The sequence below is a fragment of the Propithecus coquereli genome, unplaced genomic scaffold, assembly GCF_000956105.1.
Source record: "Propithecus coquereli isolate 6110/MARCELLA unplaced genomic scaffold, Pcoq_1.0 Scaffold9, whole genome shotgun sequence".
Classification (NCBI taxonomy): Eukaryota; Metazoa; Chordata; class Mammalia; order Primates; family Indriidae; genus Propithecus; species Propithecus coquereli.
Window position 1 is genome coordinate 19,158,755 of NW_012155284.1, and position 16,086 is coordinate 19,174,840.

At 38.2% G+C, this 16,086-nt stretch overlaps 1 protein-coding gene across 2 annotated transcripts in view; it reads left to right on the top strand.

Annotated features, from left to right (window-relative positions):
- Nucleotides 1-16,086, top strand: part of DEPDC1B (DEP domain containing 1B) — a 102,634-nt gene that overhangs the window by 72,226 nt on the left and 14,322 nt on the right. For both annotated transcript variants that reach the window (XM_012664531.1, XM_012664532.1), the window contains exons 8-9: nucleotides 12,894-13,060; nucleotides 14,880-15,056. In XM_012664531.1, coding sequence (XP_012519985.1) covers nucleotides 12,894-13,060; nucleotides 14,880-15,056 — 344 coding nt within the window. The remainder of the gene's footprint in view (nucleotides 1-12,893; nucleotides 13,061-14,879; nucleotides 15,057-16,086) is intronic.

The window sequence follows — 16,086 nt, forward strand, 5'->3', positions numbered from 1 at the left end:
AGAGCTGGTCTTGTCTTGGTGAATTCCCTCAGTCTTTGCTTATCTGAGAATGTCTTTATTTCTCCTTCATATATGAAACTTAGTTTTGCAGGGTACAAGATTCTAGGCTGGGCATTATTCTGTTTCAGAAGAGTGAGAATGGGGCCCCAGTCTCTTCTTGCTTGTAGGGTCTCAGTTGAAAAATCTGGAGTTATTCTGATGGGGTTTCCTTTGTATGTTACTTGTTTCTTTCTCCTTACAGCTCTTACACAGGCCTCTTTAGTGGATATTTTGATCGATCTGATGACTGCATGACGTGGTGTCTTCCTATTTGCATTGAATCTCCCTGGGGTCCATTGAGCTTCTTGTACCTGTATATCTAAATTTTTAGCAAGGCCTGGGAAATTCTCCTCTATTAATTCTTCAAATAGCTTATCCAGCCCTTGAGTATTTTCTTCTTCACCTTCCAGAACCCCTATAACCCTCAGGTTCGGTTTTTTTACATATTCCCACATTTCTTGTAGGCTCATTTCTTTTCTCTTAATTTTCTGCTTGATCTCTGTGACTGATTTATTTAATTGGAAGGAGTTGTCTTCAATCTCTGAGATTCTTTCTTGTGTTCGATCTACCCTGTTCTTGAGGCTTTCCACGGTGTTTTGTAGTTCCCTGAATAAGTCCTTAATTTCCAGGACATTGGTTTGATTTTCCTTTAATATTTCAATTTCTTTAGTGAATTTTTCTTCCAAGTCCTGGAGTTTTTTGTGGTTTCTTTGTGTTGGTCATCCATTTTTTCTTGCATGTCATTCAGTTTTCTTACAATCCATGTTTGAAATTCTTCTTTTGTCATTTTAGTGTTCTGAGTTTGGTTAATGTCCATTGCTGGGGAGCTGTTGTTCCTCTTTGGGGGTGTTCTTTCCGTTTGAGTCTTCATATTTACAGAGTTCTTTCTCTGGTTCCTTCCCATCTGGATCAGTTGTTCCTTCTTGCCTTTAGATTTTCGTTTGGATAATGACACGCCCTCTTTAGTCTCTAGGAGAGTTGCCGCTCTGAGTCAGTAGGTGGTGTTTGTCGGTGAGATTTGACCACACTCTTTATGATGAATCAGTAGATGCAGTAAAAGGGTGTGTAGGATGACCTCCCTGTCAGTAGGTGGCACTTGCTGGGAGGAGCGAGCTGCAGTGCTGTTTTTGGGTCCTGTAGCCAGCTCTTGTTCCTCTAGAGAGGCTCTCTTGTACCTTGGGTGGTGGGTGGGGCCCTGGGATTTCCAGGTGTGCCCTTATTCTCCCTCTCAGTGGGGGCAGGGGGAGTGAGTCTGGGTGGGGCTGGGTTGGGTAAGCCTGCCCTCAGACTCCACAACTGCTGTTAGCAGGGATCAAAGGTCTATTCTTTGCTTCTATGCAAAGCTGCCGGGAGGGACTGAAATGGCTCCACTCAGCTGAAAGTCTGGGCTTGGGGGGTGGGGCTGTCCGAGACCCGCATTCTGGAGCAAGTCTTGCTCCCTTCCGCCCTCCCCCTCTCCGTGGCCTCTCCCAGGCCTCTGCCAGCAAGCAGGACCTCAGGCTGATGGATCTCCCCTGGCTGTGACGTGGGCTGGGAGGTTCCCTACCCAGGATCGCAGCCTGTGCTGGGTGCACAGCCCTCTTTTGGGAGGAGGGTTGCCGCTCCGGCATGCTGATCTGCCCCTGAAGGCGCACACTCCTCAGCAGGCTCTTTCACAGATCTCCCTTCTGTGCCTGGGACAGTGTGATCTGACCTGGACGTATGGGGTCTGGTCTGCAGGCCTGTCCCCTGGGCCCTGGAGATCAATCCCTGACCCTGCCAGGGGGAGGGGTGCTGGTCTTGAATCACCTACAGGGTGCCCAAGCTGGATCGATTTCACTGCACCTGGGGATTTTCCCCACTCTCCTGGAGTACCCAGGCAAGTAGCACGTGGGAGGGCTGGCCGGTAGGGAGCTCACAGTCTGAGTACCCCTCAGTCTGCTATAGAGCCCCAAAAGGAAAGGTCCCATTCCTTGGAGATGCCTCCCTGTGATGGCTAAATTGTCTCTCTGGGCACACACGGGTAGGGAAGGGGAAGGAGAGAATGGAGCACTATGGTGGGTAGGGAAGGGGAAGGAGAGAATGGAACAATATGGCATCTGCCGATAGGCTCGGGTCTGCACCTGGGGAGGTGCCCCGACGGGGCTGGGAGCCTGGCGCTGAGTCCGCAAGAGGCCACTGCTCACTGGCGGCAGCCGTCTCTGGGCTGGTGGCGGCAGGTCTCTCCAGCCGCTCAGGCGCCACCAGCAGTCCGAGATGCAAGGGAGGGGGAAGGTAACCACTCCACCTACCCTTGTTGCCAGTCTCCAAGCCTCTTAGGACCTTTCTCCTTCCAGTTCTCCTCCACAGCGTCTTCCTGTGGAGTCTCCTGTAGTTTCAGGCACCCTTTTTTCCGACCCTCACCCGATCTATGTTTCTCTCTGCTCGCTTATTTTTTTCTCTTTCTTCTAAAATTTGTCTTTTTTGCAGAGACACTCTGACTGGCGGCTTTTCTCGTCCGATATCTTGGCTCCCTCCCCAAATTTCCTTTTGAAGAACAAATGTTTTCAAAAATGGTAGCTTTTTTCGAAATGCTTGGTTTTTTTGCCACTTGCCATATTTAGACTCAGTTTTACCTTACAAAGAAATATTCAAGTCATTTTGATTTGACATGATATCACACAGAAATGCTGCATTCCTATAAAAATCTTTCAATAATTCACATTGGTGATTCTGTTCTTTGTAAAATTTATCTGTTCTTGCAGAGGTAAAATTTTGGGAAACATCTGATCTTGCATTTTAGAACGATATGGCAGATCCACACTGAATACCTCATCATTCAACTTTAGCATGTTACAAGACTGACCATGCCATGTTGCATTTGCACGAATATAGTTAATGATACTTAAAACTTGTTGCAAAGTGTCACTTAAAATAGTAGTTTTAGTACAGAGATTTTGCTGATGCAAGATACATGGAAAAGAAGTAAGAGCATCTGGATCAGTTAATACTTTTTTTTAAATCTGTGCAATAAACCCTTCATATTTTCTTATCATGGAAGGTGCACTGTCTGTACATAGACTCACTAAATTTACCAAATTCAGTCCAAATCCACAACATTTATCTTGAAAGTTGTTGAAGATATCTATTCCCCGTGTTCTGTTTGCAAGAGTGCCCAAAGCAGGTAACTCTTTGTAGCAAAGAAAATCTTCTGTTATTACCCAAATGAAGCATAAGACCTGTGCTGAGTCAATAGTATCAGTCGATTCATCCAAAGTGTTTGAATAATATATATATATTTTTTGAAGTATTGCATGAAGTTGTTCTGTTAAATCAAAGGGTAATTCATGCTGGTATCCATACAATGGAATATTATTCAGCCATAAAAAGGAATGCAGTATGGTTACATGCTACATACAGCACAGATGAATCTTGAAAACATTATTCCAAATGAAAGAAGTCAAAGACAAAATATCACATATTGTATGATTCCATTTAGATGAAATGTCCATAGTAGGCAAATCTATAGTGGTTTCTAGCAGGGGAAGAGAGAATAGGGAGTGACAAAAATGCTGTGAATTAGATAATGGCTATAACTTAGTGAATATACTAAAAACCACTGAATTATACACTTAAGAAAAGATAATCTCCTAAAAAAAGAATAAGCAGAGAAAAAAAGAACCAAATTGGACTTCAGAAGTTAAAAAAGAATACAGTATATCATATGAAAATTTCACTGGATAGGATTAGGAGCAAATTAGGGTCTATAGAAGAAAAGATCAGGGAAGAATATAAGCAATAAATCTAGTCTAAACAAGGCAGAGAGAAAAAAGACCAACTCCCCCCAAACAAACAAAAACCAAGAAAAAAACACAACCTCAATGACTTAAAGGATGATATTAAGCAGTCTAATATACATGTAATTATACCTGAAAGGGGATACAATGTATCTTTTTTCTCCCCTATGGCTGCTTTTAAGATTTTATCTATATTACTGGTTTTTAGGAATTTGATTATAATGTATCTTGGTATGGTTGTTTAAATAAACAAAGAGGTATAGCTTATCAACCAATAGTGGAGATAAAGTGGGATAATTAAAAGTACTTTTGGATGCACAGAATCTAAGATGGCCCCCAATTTCATGCTCCCTTGTACCCATGCCCTTATATAATCTCCAACCCTTGAGTGTAGGTGGGACCTGTGACTTGCTTTTGACCAATAGAATATGTCAAGGGTGATATGCAATAAACCACATCTCAATAAATTTAGAATGATTGAAATTGTTCTAAGTTCTCTGACTACAACAGAATCAAAGTAGAACTATAGGTCCAGATTTGGTGAATTCTACCAAACATTTAGGAAGAAGTAATTTCAATTGTATAAAAATCCTTTTAGAAAATAGATGAGGGAATACTTTCTGAATCATTTTATGAAGTCAGTTGATAATAAAACCAAATGAAGATGTTACATAAAAATAACATATCACATGATATCCCTGATAACACTTGATTAAGATGGTATCTGTCAGACTTCTCCACTGTGTAGTTACTCTTTTTCTCCTTATAATTAATAGATTTTGTGGGATGGTAAGTTTGAAATATGTGTAAGCTTTCCAACATTAAACTTTCAATTTATTTGTATCAGTATGGACTCAGGACTTCGTATTTTATTTACTGGTTTATAATTCATTACCTGATGCTCAAACTGTCTCAGACTTCCCTAGTAGCAGGGCCCTGATGCTGGCTTGGGTGTCCATTTGCCACATCCCCATCATTCTTGGACTGCTCTCTTGCATTTTGACACTGCAGGCTCGTTTTGTACTTTTTTCCCCCATTCTTGGAGTCAGCCATTCAAGCATTCTTTATTCCTTTTAGTAGAGAATGATACTTAGAAACCAAGATCTAGGTGATAAACTTGGTCATTGTTTTAGGGTATTGTTTGTGGAAAGAAAACAAAATTCTGAAACATTTTAAAAAGTGATTATGCAATTTGATTTGCAAACGTCCATCAAATATGCTATTTGGGGGGAGGATTATGATTAAACTGGCAAAACAGAGAATAATATAACACATCCATGTGTCCACTACCCTGATTTAACACACACATTTTGCATTATTGGAATGACAATCCGTGTGTTACTCTATATCTGGAAGCACTATTGTTAGGTTGTTCAGTATTCACGTCTTTACTAGTTCTAGCAAATTGCTTTCCAGAGTGGGTGCAGCAATTTACACACCCATGAGTAGTATATTCCTATAACGAGCATTTTCTTACTAATACTCGATTCCAGAAGGTTTTAAAATTTTTCTATTCTTTCTCCTTTTTTTTCTTTGAAACGGGGTCTTGCTCTGTCACCCAGGCTGGAGTACAGTGGCACAGTCATAGTTCACTGTAACTTCAAATTCCTGGGCTCAAGCAATCTTCCTGCCTCAGCCTCCCAAGTAGCTGGGGCTATAAGCACATGCCACCATGTCTGGCTAATTTTAAAATATTTTTGGAGATGGGGTCTTGCAATGTTGCCCAGGCTGGTCTTGAACTCCTGGCCTCAAGCAATCCTCCCACTTTGGCCTCCCAAAGTGCTGGGATTACAGGCATGAGCCAATGCACTCGGCCAAATTTTCGTAATCTGATGGATGTGAAAAGGAATCTTATTGCTGTTTAATGGTCATGAGGGTTTCTTCTTGTGTGAAATATGTTTTCTATCCTGTGCCTGTTTTTTTCTTTTGGTTTTTCTTTGTTGTCATTCTAAAAGTATATTCTGGATGTACTAATTTTTGTACCTTATACCTTACCAAGGTTTCCTAGTCTGTGGTTTGTCTTTTGATTTTAATTGAAAGAAAGAGCTTTTATGTTTTATTTTAGTCAAATTAGTGTGTTTTATTTAAAAAATTCTTTTTATAGTGTTCAATCACAGAGACATTGTATACTTCTAAGATTTTTAAGTTTTTTTCATGTTTAGATCTCTAACTTAATTCATTTATGTTTAAAAATAACTTTATTGAGGTATAAATAACATACAATTTAAATGCACTAATTTTAAATACAGTTAAGTTAGTTTTTATAAATGTATACTTGTGTAATTACTATCACAATTAATATATATTCCATTTCTATCACCCCTAAAGGTTCTCTTATGCTCTTTCTTGGCCAGCCCTCCACCCCATCACTGGCACCAGACAACCAGAAGTAGAAATTTTCTATCTGTGTAGTTAGGTTTTCTTTCTTAAGAGTTTCATACAAGTAGAATTATACAGCATGTACTATGTATCTGGCTGGTTTTGCTTTACATGTTTTTGAGATTCACTCGTGTTGGTGCACATACCAGTAGTTTGCTACATTTTATTGCGTGGATATACCATAATTTGTTTATCCTTTCAACTGTTTAGGGACATGTGGATTATTTCCAGTTTGGGGCTATTATGAATAAAGCTTCTATGAATAGCCATGTACAAGTCCTTATATAAACATATATCTTTACTTCATTTGGATAAATAATTAGGAGTGGAATTTCTGGGTCACATTATAAATGTGTGTTTCCTTTTATATGAAGTACTTTTTTTTTCAAAGTTGTGCCATTTTACATTCCCACAACAATGTATGAGTTCTGGTAGCTCTATATCCTTATTAACAGTTGGCATTGTCAGTCTTTTAAATTTTAGTCACTCTAGTGGGTGTGTAGTGGTATAGCTTTGTAGTTTTAATTTGCATTTTTTCTGATGACTTGTAATTTTGGGCATCTTTTCATTTGTTCAATTGCCATTCATATATTTTCTTTTGTAAAGTGTTCAAATCTTCTGCCCATTTTATAATTGGCTTGTTTGTTCTATTATTGAGTCATAAGAGTTGTTTGTGTATCTGCATATAAGTCCTTTGTTAGATACATGTATTGTAAATATTTTGTTCCAGATTGTGCTTCTTTTTCATATTTTTAACAATGTCTTTTGAAAGGCAGTTTTTACTTTTGATGAAGTCCACTCTTTCATGGTTCATGCTTTTTGTGTATCAAGAAATCCTTGCTTACCTTTAAATATTATACCACTTTATATATAATGTTATTACCTTACAATAATATTCTTTAATTTTCTTCCTCCTACTCTTTATGTCATTGTTGTCATACATTTTACTTCTACATATTTTATAAACTCTACTATATGTTATTTTTTCTTTTAAAGAAATTAAGAAACAGGAAGCAAGTTTTATCTACCCACATATTAGTCTTTTCTGGTACTTGTCATTTCTTTGCATAGATCCAGGTTTCCATTTGGTATTGCTTTTCTTTTGTTTGAAAAATATCCTTTAACTTTTTTGTAGCATAAGGTCTCTTGGCAACGAATTCTCTCAATTTTTTTTTTCTTTTTTTTCTTTGGCTGGAAGGGGATCTGAAAAGTCTTTGTTTTGACTAAATTTTGAAAGATATTTTCACTGAGTATAGAATTCTAAGTTGATGATTTTTCTTCTTTTAGCACTTAGAAGATGTCAATCCCTTATCTTCTGGCTTGAATAGTTTCTGATGAAAGTGTGTGGTCATTTTAATTGTTGTTCCTCTCTGCATGTGTCATTTAATCTCTGCACTTGAGGTGTTCTCTATCAGTGATTTATTAGGAATTTGAATATAACATACTTTTATGTAGTTTTCTTTATGTTTACTGTGCTTTGATTCATTGAATTTCTTTGGTCTGTTGACTGATAGATTTCATCAAATTTTTTATCCAGACCACTAAAACTTTCTCCATATCAGCAATAAGCGTGTTTTGCTTTCTTATTGTTTGTGTGTTCACTGGAATAGCACTTTTAATTTCCTTCAAGAACTTTTCCTGTGTATTCACAACTTCACTTGGTGTTTGGTGTGAGAGGCCTAGCTTTTGGTCTCTTTCAGTTTTTGACAAGGCTTCCTCATTAAGCTTAATCATTTCCAACTTTTGATTTCAAGTGAGAGACTTGAACACTTAGAGGCCATTGAGGAGTTATTAGTTCACCTAATTTCAATATTGTTCTGTCTCAGGGAATAGGGAGGCCTGAAGAGAGGGAGAGAGATGGGGGAATAGCCAGCCAGTTGGTGGAGTCAGAACACACACAACATATATTCAGTTATGTTCATTGTCTTATATGGGTATGGTTTGTGGTGCCCCAAAACAATTACAATATAACATCAAAGATCACTGATATAATAATAATGAAAAGGTTGGAAATATTTTGAGAAATGTCAATATGTGACACAGAGACACATAGTGAGTGCATGCTGTGTGAAAGACGATGCTGATAGACTTGCCTGATGCAGAGTTGCCACAAACTTTCAATTTGTAAGAAACACAGCATCTACAAAGCACAGTAAAGCGAAATGCGATAAAATGAGGTTATGCCTGTTTATTAATAGGCAATTCCAACAAAGACTTCTCTAACAAGGAGCCAACTATCAAATGTCTACCGCAATGATAGTTCTTTCAGCTGAAAAGACAGAAAAGTTTAAGTTGTTATAGGACTTTCTAACATCAGGGAGCCGTATATATCTTTTTGCACATAATAATAATGAAGACATGAAAATCTTCCAATGACTCACAAGAGTAATAATTGTGACAGAGGCTTACTGAATTATGCATGGTGAATGTTACCAAAACATTATATGGGGATGATGTTTGCATATGTTTATATTGTCATCCATACTGTGTAATGTGTTTGTGCAACTGTTTAGGCAGTTAGCATTTAGGAGGGCAGAATTATATGATTTATTACCCAATAATATACCAATATTGGAACATTGCAGAATTTTACCTGCTGTCATTACAAGGCCCAGAGTCAAGTTCACTTTTGTCTTGTACAGTACCTTTCTTAGCCAGAATTTTAAGAAAATCTAGCCAAAGTTGCATCTGATTAATTTCATATTTTTTCCTGAGTTTAGTTTTAATACTTCAATGTAGTAGTAGCTATGATTGATGCTATTGAAATTTTAGTTCCCTTGGCTCCTCTATACAGCCATGGACCCCCAATCTACTACATTGATTTGGTTTTATGATTGTTATTAATAACAACATTTTACTGATTCATGGAGGTTAAGTGCCTTGTCCAAGTATATACAGTTGGTAAGAACTAGAACTTATCCCTGACATTCTGGCTCCAATCCCAGAAAAAAATGGGTCATTCTCATTCCTTCATTCATGTATTCATTTACTCATTCATTCATACATTCACACAAAAAATGTATTGGTACCTATGATGTATTAGGTACTCTTCCAGCTACTAGAGATATATCAATAAACAGAACTGGTAAAAAATTCCTACCCTTGCGGAGCTTACATTCCAGTAAGGCAGAGGAGAAACAGTGGTAGATGATATAATAAGTAAATTCAATAGTGATAATGTATAATTGGAAAAAAGATGAGCAGTTAAGGGGAATTGGGAGTACCAATTTTTACACATTTTGGGAGGAAGAAATGAATTAATCTTTTAATTTTATCTCATAAATTATATCAAACCGATAGGTTTTGTCCTAAACCTTTCCAAGCAGGTAGCTTGGAACACATAATGTTCTGCTCCTTTTGTCCGTCCCACTCCTCTTAGAAGCAGTTCTATAAAGCAGCAGTCCCCAACCTTTTTGGCACCAGGGAGACCGTTTTCGTGGAAGACAAATTTTCCATGGACTGGGGGTTGGGGGGATGGTTTTGGGGTGATTCAAGCACATTACATTTATTGCGCACTTTATTTCTATTATTATTACTTTGTAAGATAATATATTGAAATAATTATACAACTCACCATAGATTGGGGGCCCTTGCTATAAAGAATGCCTAAATTGCAAGATCAACTTACAGAATCGTACTTAATCAATTATGTAGCTTAACTGTGGTTCAAATCTAATAGCGTTGTAGACCTAATCAGTCCTTACAGTGAGTTTCCTCTGTGATTTTGTGGTAAATTGTATTCCATGCTCCAGCAGGGGGGTGTCAGGAACCTCATCCTTTCATGCTGCTCTTTTTAGTTTTGGGGGTAAGCAGCTTCCCCCCGACACAGACACGCGCGTGCGTGCACACACACACACACACACACACACACACACACATAGACATTATTCGATATTGTGCAGCAGGACTTCCTTTCATTCACGTTACTGATGGTGTTTTCTCCACTGCCAGGGACAGGGGCACACTCTTGGGGAAAATTAGGGATTTCAAGGAGGAAGGGATTAGTAGCATGGGCTTGTGTTCTCACAGGAAGGTTGATAGTTGGAAGGAATTGCAGAGCAGTCCCAGCTGGGATCAGTAGGCGGAGAGGGGAGGAAAGTGGAGAAAAACGGAGTCCCTGGTTTCACAGGAGGGTTCTCAAGTTGTTTAGGTGTTTGTAACTCATCACTCAGCATATAGGTTTATGCAGATAAATTCCTGAGATGGATTTACCTGTACCTTCTCACTTAATTTTCGTAAAGCCCAAAATCAAGGTCTACTCCAAGTTTGTCTTTATCTATTGCAAGCAACAAGAATTTAAGAATTTAGTAATACAAAAATGTTTTAAAGCTATAATAGATATAATTTTACATATTTAATTGTATCCTAACAATGAAATTTGGAGATAAAAAATTGCTGATTAGTTTACAGCCCTGATATACTCTTAATTTTTTAATGTTTCTTTTTAGCATATTATTTTTATAAAGCTTTTTTAAGTCTACATACTTATAATTTATTATTGTGATAATTTTCTTAAATATTATACTATAAATGTTAACTTAAAAAACTGATAACTTTTAATAGCCACATAATATTCTATTGATAAGTAGGTATTTGAATGTTTATCTGTATGCCTTATCTTGTACTAGGAAGTATGACTTGCCAAAAGGATTACATTATGCTTTCAATTAGCTTGCAGTCTCATTCATAAAGCTATACATATCTATTCACACATATATACACACACATGAAACACAGGATAAGGTGAAATCTGAGTCTCCAGAGGAGTTTGTAATTTGTAAAAAGAAGAGATTTGTGGGCTAATGTGATAGAAGGTGTTATGGAAAAAGTAGAAGGCTTTGTGGAGAAATAGAACTAGAATTTAACTAGTATGTCCAGTTCTAACTGCTACAACCCCATCCAGACCATCATCATGCCTTGCCACTTGCTTTCCCTGGTACCCCCCTGTAGACTATTTGCTGTACAGCTGCCACAGTAGAAAGCAACTCAGATCAAGTGATCTCCCTGCTCAGAACCCACAAGGGGCTTCTCAGGTCACTTATAATAAAACCCAGTGTTCTTAATGATAGCCTACAAGGTTCTGCATGATCTGGCTCTTGGCTCCGTCACTAACCCCATTTCTGACTTGTCTTTTCCTCACACATTCCTCTGTCTTCACACTGGCCTCATTCCTGCTCCTCAGATGCTCCCAGCATACTTTTATATTACAACCTTTGTCATTTCTGTTTCCTCCACTTTCAAAAGTTGTCGCTCTGATATTTCCCCAGCTTGCTCTCATTTCCCTCAGATCGTGGCTCAGATGTCTCTTCCTTAGACAGGAGTCTTTCCTGAACTGGTAGGAATGTTTTTTCTGAGCACATCCCCTCACTCCCCACCTCCTTTCCTGCTTTACTTTTCTCCGTAGTATCTTTGCACCTGACACTGTATTTCTATATCTCTTGGTTTATCATCTGCTGGAAAGTAAGGTCTGCGGAATCAGCCAGGGATTTTGTTTTAGTCCCTACTGTATATCCCCTCCTAAAACATTTCCTGGAATATAGGCAGGGCTTCATAAATATTTTTTGGAAAAATGAAAGGATGAATTAAAATATGATCATAAACGTTTTTTCTTTCTGTGATTTGATTGTGGAGAATTAAAAGCAGGTCTGCATAGATCATGATGATGGCAGTCAACAGTAGCATTTCCTGAACACATCTTGCATCAGAACCTGGCACATAAAAGCTCTCTCCTCCTGCCTCGCTTTGCCTCCCATGCACATCCACTGCCAAGCTCCTGAGTCTGGCATCCAGGGCCTCCTAAGAACTCATCTCTGCTGGCCTTTCTATCTTCACTTCTACCGAGCCCTTGCCCTCACAGCCTATGCTGCAGTCATACAGACTGACATACTTCCCTTCATGTGCCCCTTACAGATGTCTCTTGCATCACTTCTCACTTTTTGTTTATGGATCTGTCTTCCTCGTAATGTATAAGCTCTTCAAAGGAAGGGGCCTGGCATATCTTTGTATTTCCAGAACCTAGCACAGTTCCTGGCTTATCATACATGGTTAGCAAACATTTATTCAGTGTAAAAGATGGTTTTTGCCTCCAAGTCAAAGACTAATGGGAACTTGAAAAGGTTGGATATGCTGGGGTAGGAAGAAGGCATATAATACAATTGAATCAGCACATTCAACTGCAAAAAATAGCCTAAGTGGAAGGAAGGGTTATTTGACAGGTGTTCTTTAGAAAGAAGTGGAGACATTTGGCAGTGGACTGACTATGTCAGCATTAGTCCTATTACTTGGTCTTTGAGAGACATGCGAGATTGGTGACCCTGCTAATCATGAGGAAATAATACACAGGGGAGAATTCAGGGGAGCAGTGGCATATTCATGTTCTTCTTCTTGGACCTGTTAACAGTGTGAATTTTGATGGTTAGGTTAGCATTAGCCTGACTGCTCCTGGTTCGGTGGGAAAGAAAATTTACTTACATCTGTCTAGCATATGGGAGGAGAAAACAGCTGTATTTGGGTCCATATATTTGTCATCCCTGGTTGATGGTTTATATTTTCCATCATGATTTATGAGTGACAATGGATCTATATTCAATTGGCCCAGTATAGTTGAATATGTGAAAATATTTTATGCAATTTTAATAACGTATATTTCATAAAAATGTGAACCTACAGAGTCAAGTAGGCTATAAGTTTTAAAAGATTAAAAACTTTTTTTAAATTCAGGTTTATTACAGAAAGAGAAAATGGCAGTTGAAGCATTTCAGATTTGCTGCCTCCTCCTGCCTCCGGAAAATAGGAGAAAGTTACAGCTGTTGATGAGGATGATGGCAAGGATCTGCTTAAACAAGGAGATGCCACCACTGTGTGATGGCTTTGGCACCCGAACACTGGTAGGTTGATTTTTAACATCTGATGTGATGAGGTTTTGGAATGAAATTCAGCTGAGTAAAAAGTTTACTGGTTTGGGAGATCAGAGGAACGTGCAAGGCAGGCTTGCTTAAAGAGCCACGGTCTGGTGTCCACCTAGACTTGTTTTGTACTTTGGTCTAAGTGTCTTAAAGAACATAATGACAGGTAACGGCTGAGTAGGGGACAGACTCTGAGTGTAGAGATATCTGCTGCATCCTGTTTTACCACTATTTTTTTCTAATTTATTTTTCATCTGTTTTTAATTGCCAAATAATAATTGTGTATATTTATGGGGTATAATATCATGTTTTGATATATGTATACATTATAGAAAGATTCAATCAAGCTAATTAACATATCCATCACCTCACCAACTTAGCGTATTTTTATGGCAAGAACATTAGAAATCTATTCTTTTAATAATTTTGAAATATACAATACATTATTATAATTGTGGTCACTGTGCTGTCCTATAGACTATTAACACTTATTCCTCCTATCTAATTAGAACTTTGTACCCTTTGGCCAACATCTCCCATTTCCAACCCTTGCACCCCCAGCCTCTAGTAACCGTTGTTTTACTCTCTGTTTTTAACAGCATGTGTTTTTAAATAGAGTTTATGTTTAGAATTTACTTACTAGCAAAATCTCTTAATTTTCCTCAAAAAAAGTCTTGAAGCAAAATTGGTGCTTCAGCGGAATATATATCCTGCTAAACCACTGTGTACTCCCAGTTTTAGAAGTAATGGAGAAAGATCAGAGGAGCACTCCATGCCCAGTAGAGTGATTCTTGACCTCTTTTTTGGGTGAACAGATGGGTAGAGGGCTAATGGACCTTTTTGAAAAGGTGAAGAAATCTTCGCACGTATTCCCCCTATAGAATATGTGAAAATTTTGCATACGATTTCGAGGCATTCATAGATTCCCTGGGGGCCATGGTGTCACCAGGCAAAAAAAATCTCTGCGAGTGTGTCCCTCTGTACACGTGAATGTGAGTGAAGATCATTTGCAGTGTGTTGATGAAATGAAGTCTTACTAAACAGAATCACATAATTTCATGCTTATAGGTTTTGAAGTAAGATTGTCAGCAGTAAAATTAGTAGGAAAAGGAAAAGATAAGAAAGTCCAAAGGACAGTATTAAAAATGGAGTAAGTTACTATGAATTTATATTATAAAACATATATGCTATAATATATTTTGTATTTCTGCTTGCCATGAAGAGAGTCTCATTACTTAATGCACTTCTTGTAAAGTCCCATGGCTTTGTTCAAAGATGATTGTCAAATATACATCCAAAATCCTAGAGAAAATAAGCTGACTAGGGAAAAATGTAATAATTGAGGCATACAGATTGTTTAGCAGAATTTTAAAAAAATCAATAATGAAATTAGGATATTATTTGACTAAATGGCTATAAGGTACTTTGAACTTGAAAGTGCTACATGTTCAAGTCAGTGATAATTTTCAAAATTTGTTTATATATATGCATGTATATATATACACATAGACATATATTTAAAATCATATGTAAAAGGGGATGCCTTTAAAAATTGCTTAGACAAGCAATTTTCTCTCCGCAAAAGTCTCTTAAAGAGAAAATGCCCATTTTTTACATACTAGTTGGTGAGATGATCATCCCATCTGAGATGGCCAGGTGCCTGGTAGGATGTGCACCCTGTGCCTTGGGCCATTTCTCACTGACTATTCACATTTGCTTTTTGCAAATTAGATTTCACGCAGTTCAGAAAAAAACTCATCTGTGTTTATTTACCACACCCCATCCTACCCTCCTTTTTTAGATGGTTCAGACATTTTCCCGTTGCATCTTGTGTTCCAAGGATGAAGTGGACTTGGATGAGTTATTAGCTGCTAGGTTGGTGACGTTTCTGATGGACAACTACGAGGAAATTCTGAAAGTTCCATTGGCCTTGCAGACCTCTATAGAGGAGCGTGTGGCTCATCTACGAAGAGTTCAGGTAAAGGAGAGGATATTATCAGTCCTTTAAGATTGGCAGTGGAAAGTCATGTGAGCTTGCTAGGCTTCTTGGGATGTTTTGTTATGAGGATTAAGTGAATTAATATGTACAAAGTGCTTACAACAGGTTTTGGCACATAGTGCTACATGTGTTTGCTGTTATCATTGAAAAATTTATGGAATGCATACCTATCAATGCTGCATATTTTTGGTTGCAAATTCCTTGAATGAGTTTGTTCAGAATCTATATATATTTACTGATAAAAATGATTTATGTGCAACAAATGTCTTGATTCTTAATAGCTCTATAACTTAGATACTATTAATATTCTTACTTTTCACATGAGGAAGCTTAGGCACAGAGAACTTAAGTAACTTGTTCAAGGTCACAGAGCCAGAGTTCAAACTGATGCAAACAGCCTCCAAAATCAGTGCTCTAAACTGTCATGCCATACGGCCTCTTTAAAAAACATGGTGTGGTAGAAGAACACTGGCATTACAGTCATAAAATCCTGGCCAAACTCCTGGCTTACCCTTTCCTAGTTGTATGACTCTGGGCAAGCCCCTTAACTTCTCTGGATTTTACTTTCCTCAAGTGTTAAAATTGTCCATTCTTACTTTATAAAGTTGTGAAGATTAGAATACTATACTGTAAAGAGCTGGGTGTGGAGGCACATGCCTGGTGCCTGAAGTCCCAGCTACTTGGGAGGCCAAGGCAGGAGAATCGCTTGAGCCCAGGAGTTTGAGTCCAGCCTGGACAACATAGTGAGACCCTGTCTCTTAAAAAACAAAAAATACTACTCTGTAAAACCCCTACTGTGAATTTCTGACATATGGCAGATACTCTTTAAAAAGTAGCTGCTATTGTTGTGGTGGTTATATTAAAATGAGGCAAAAGAAATGTAATATATTACTATCATGTGGGCTCCAAAGTAGGGTTTGTATGTCAGCCTGTGGGAGCAGAAACTTGGTAAAGGCAGGCAGAAGGTCTGCTTGGCTCCTTCTGACTGATTGGACCTCTTTTCTCTTAA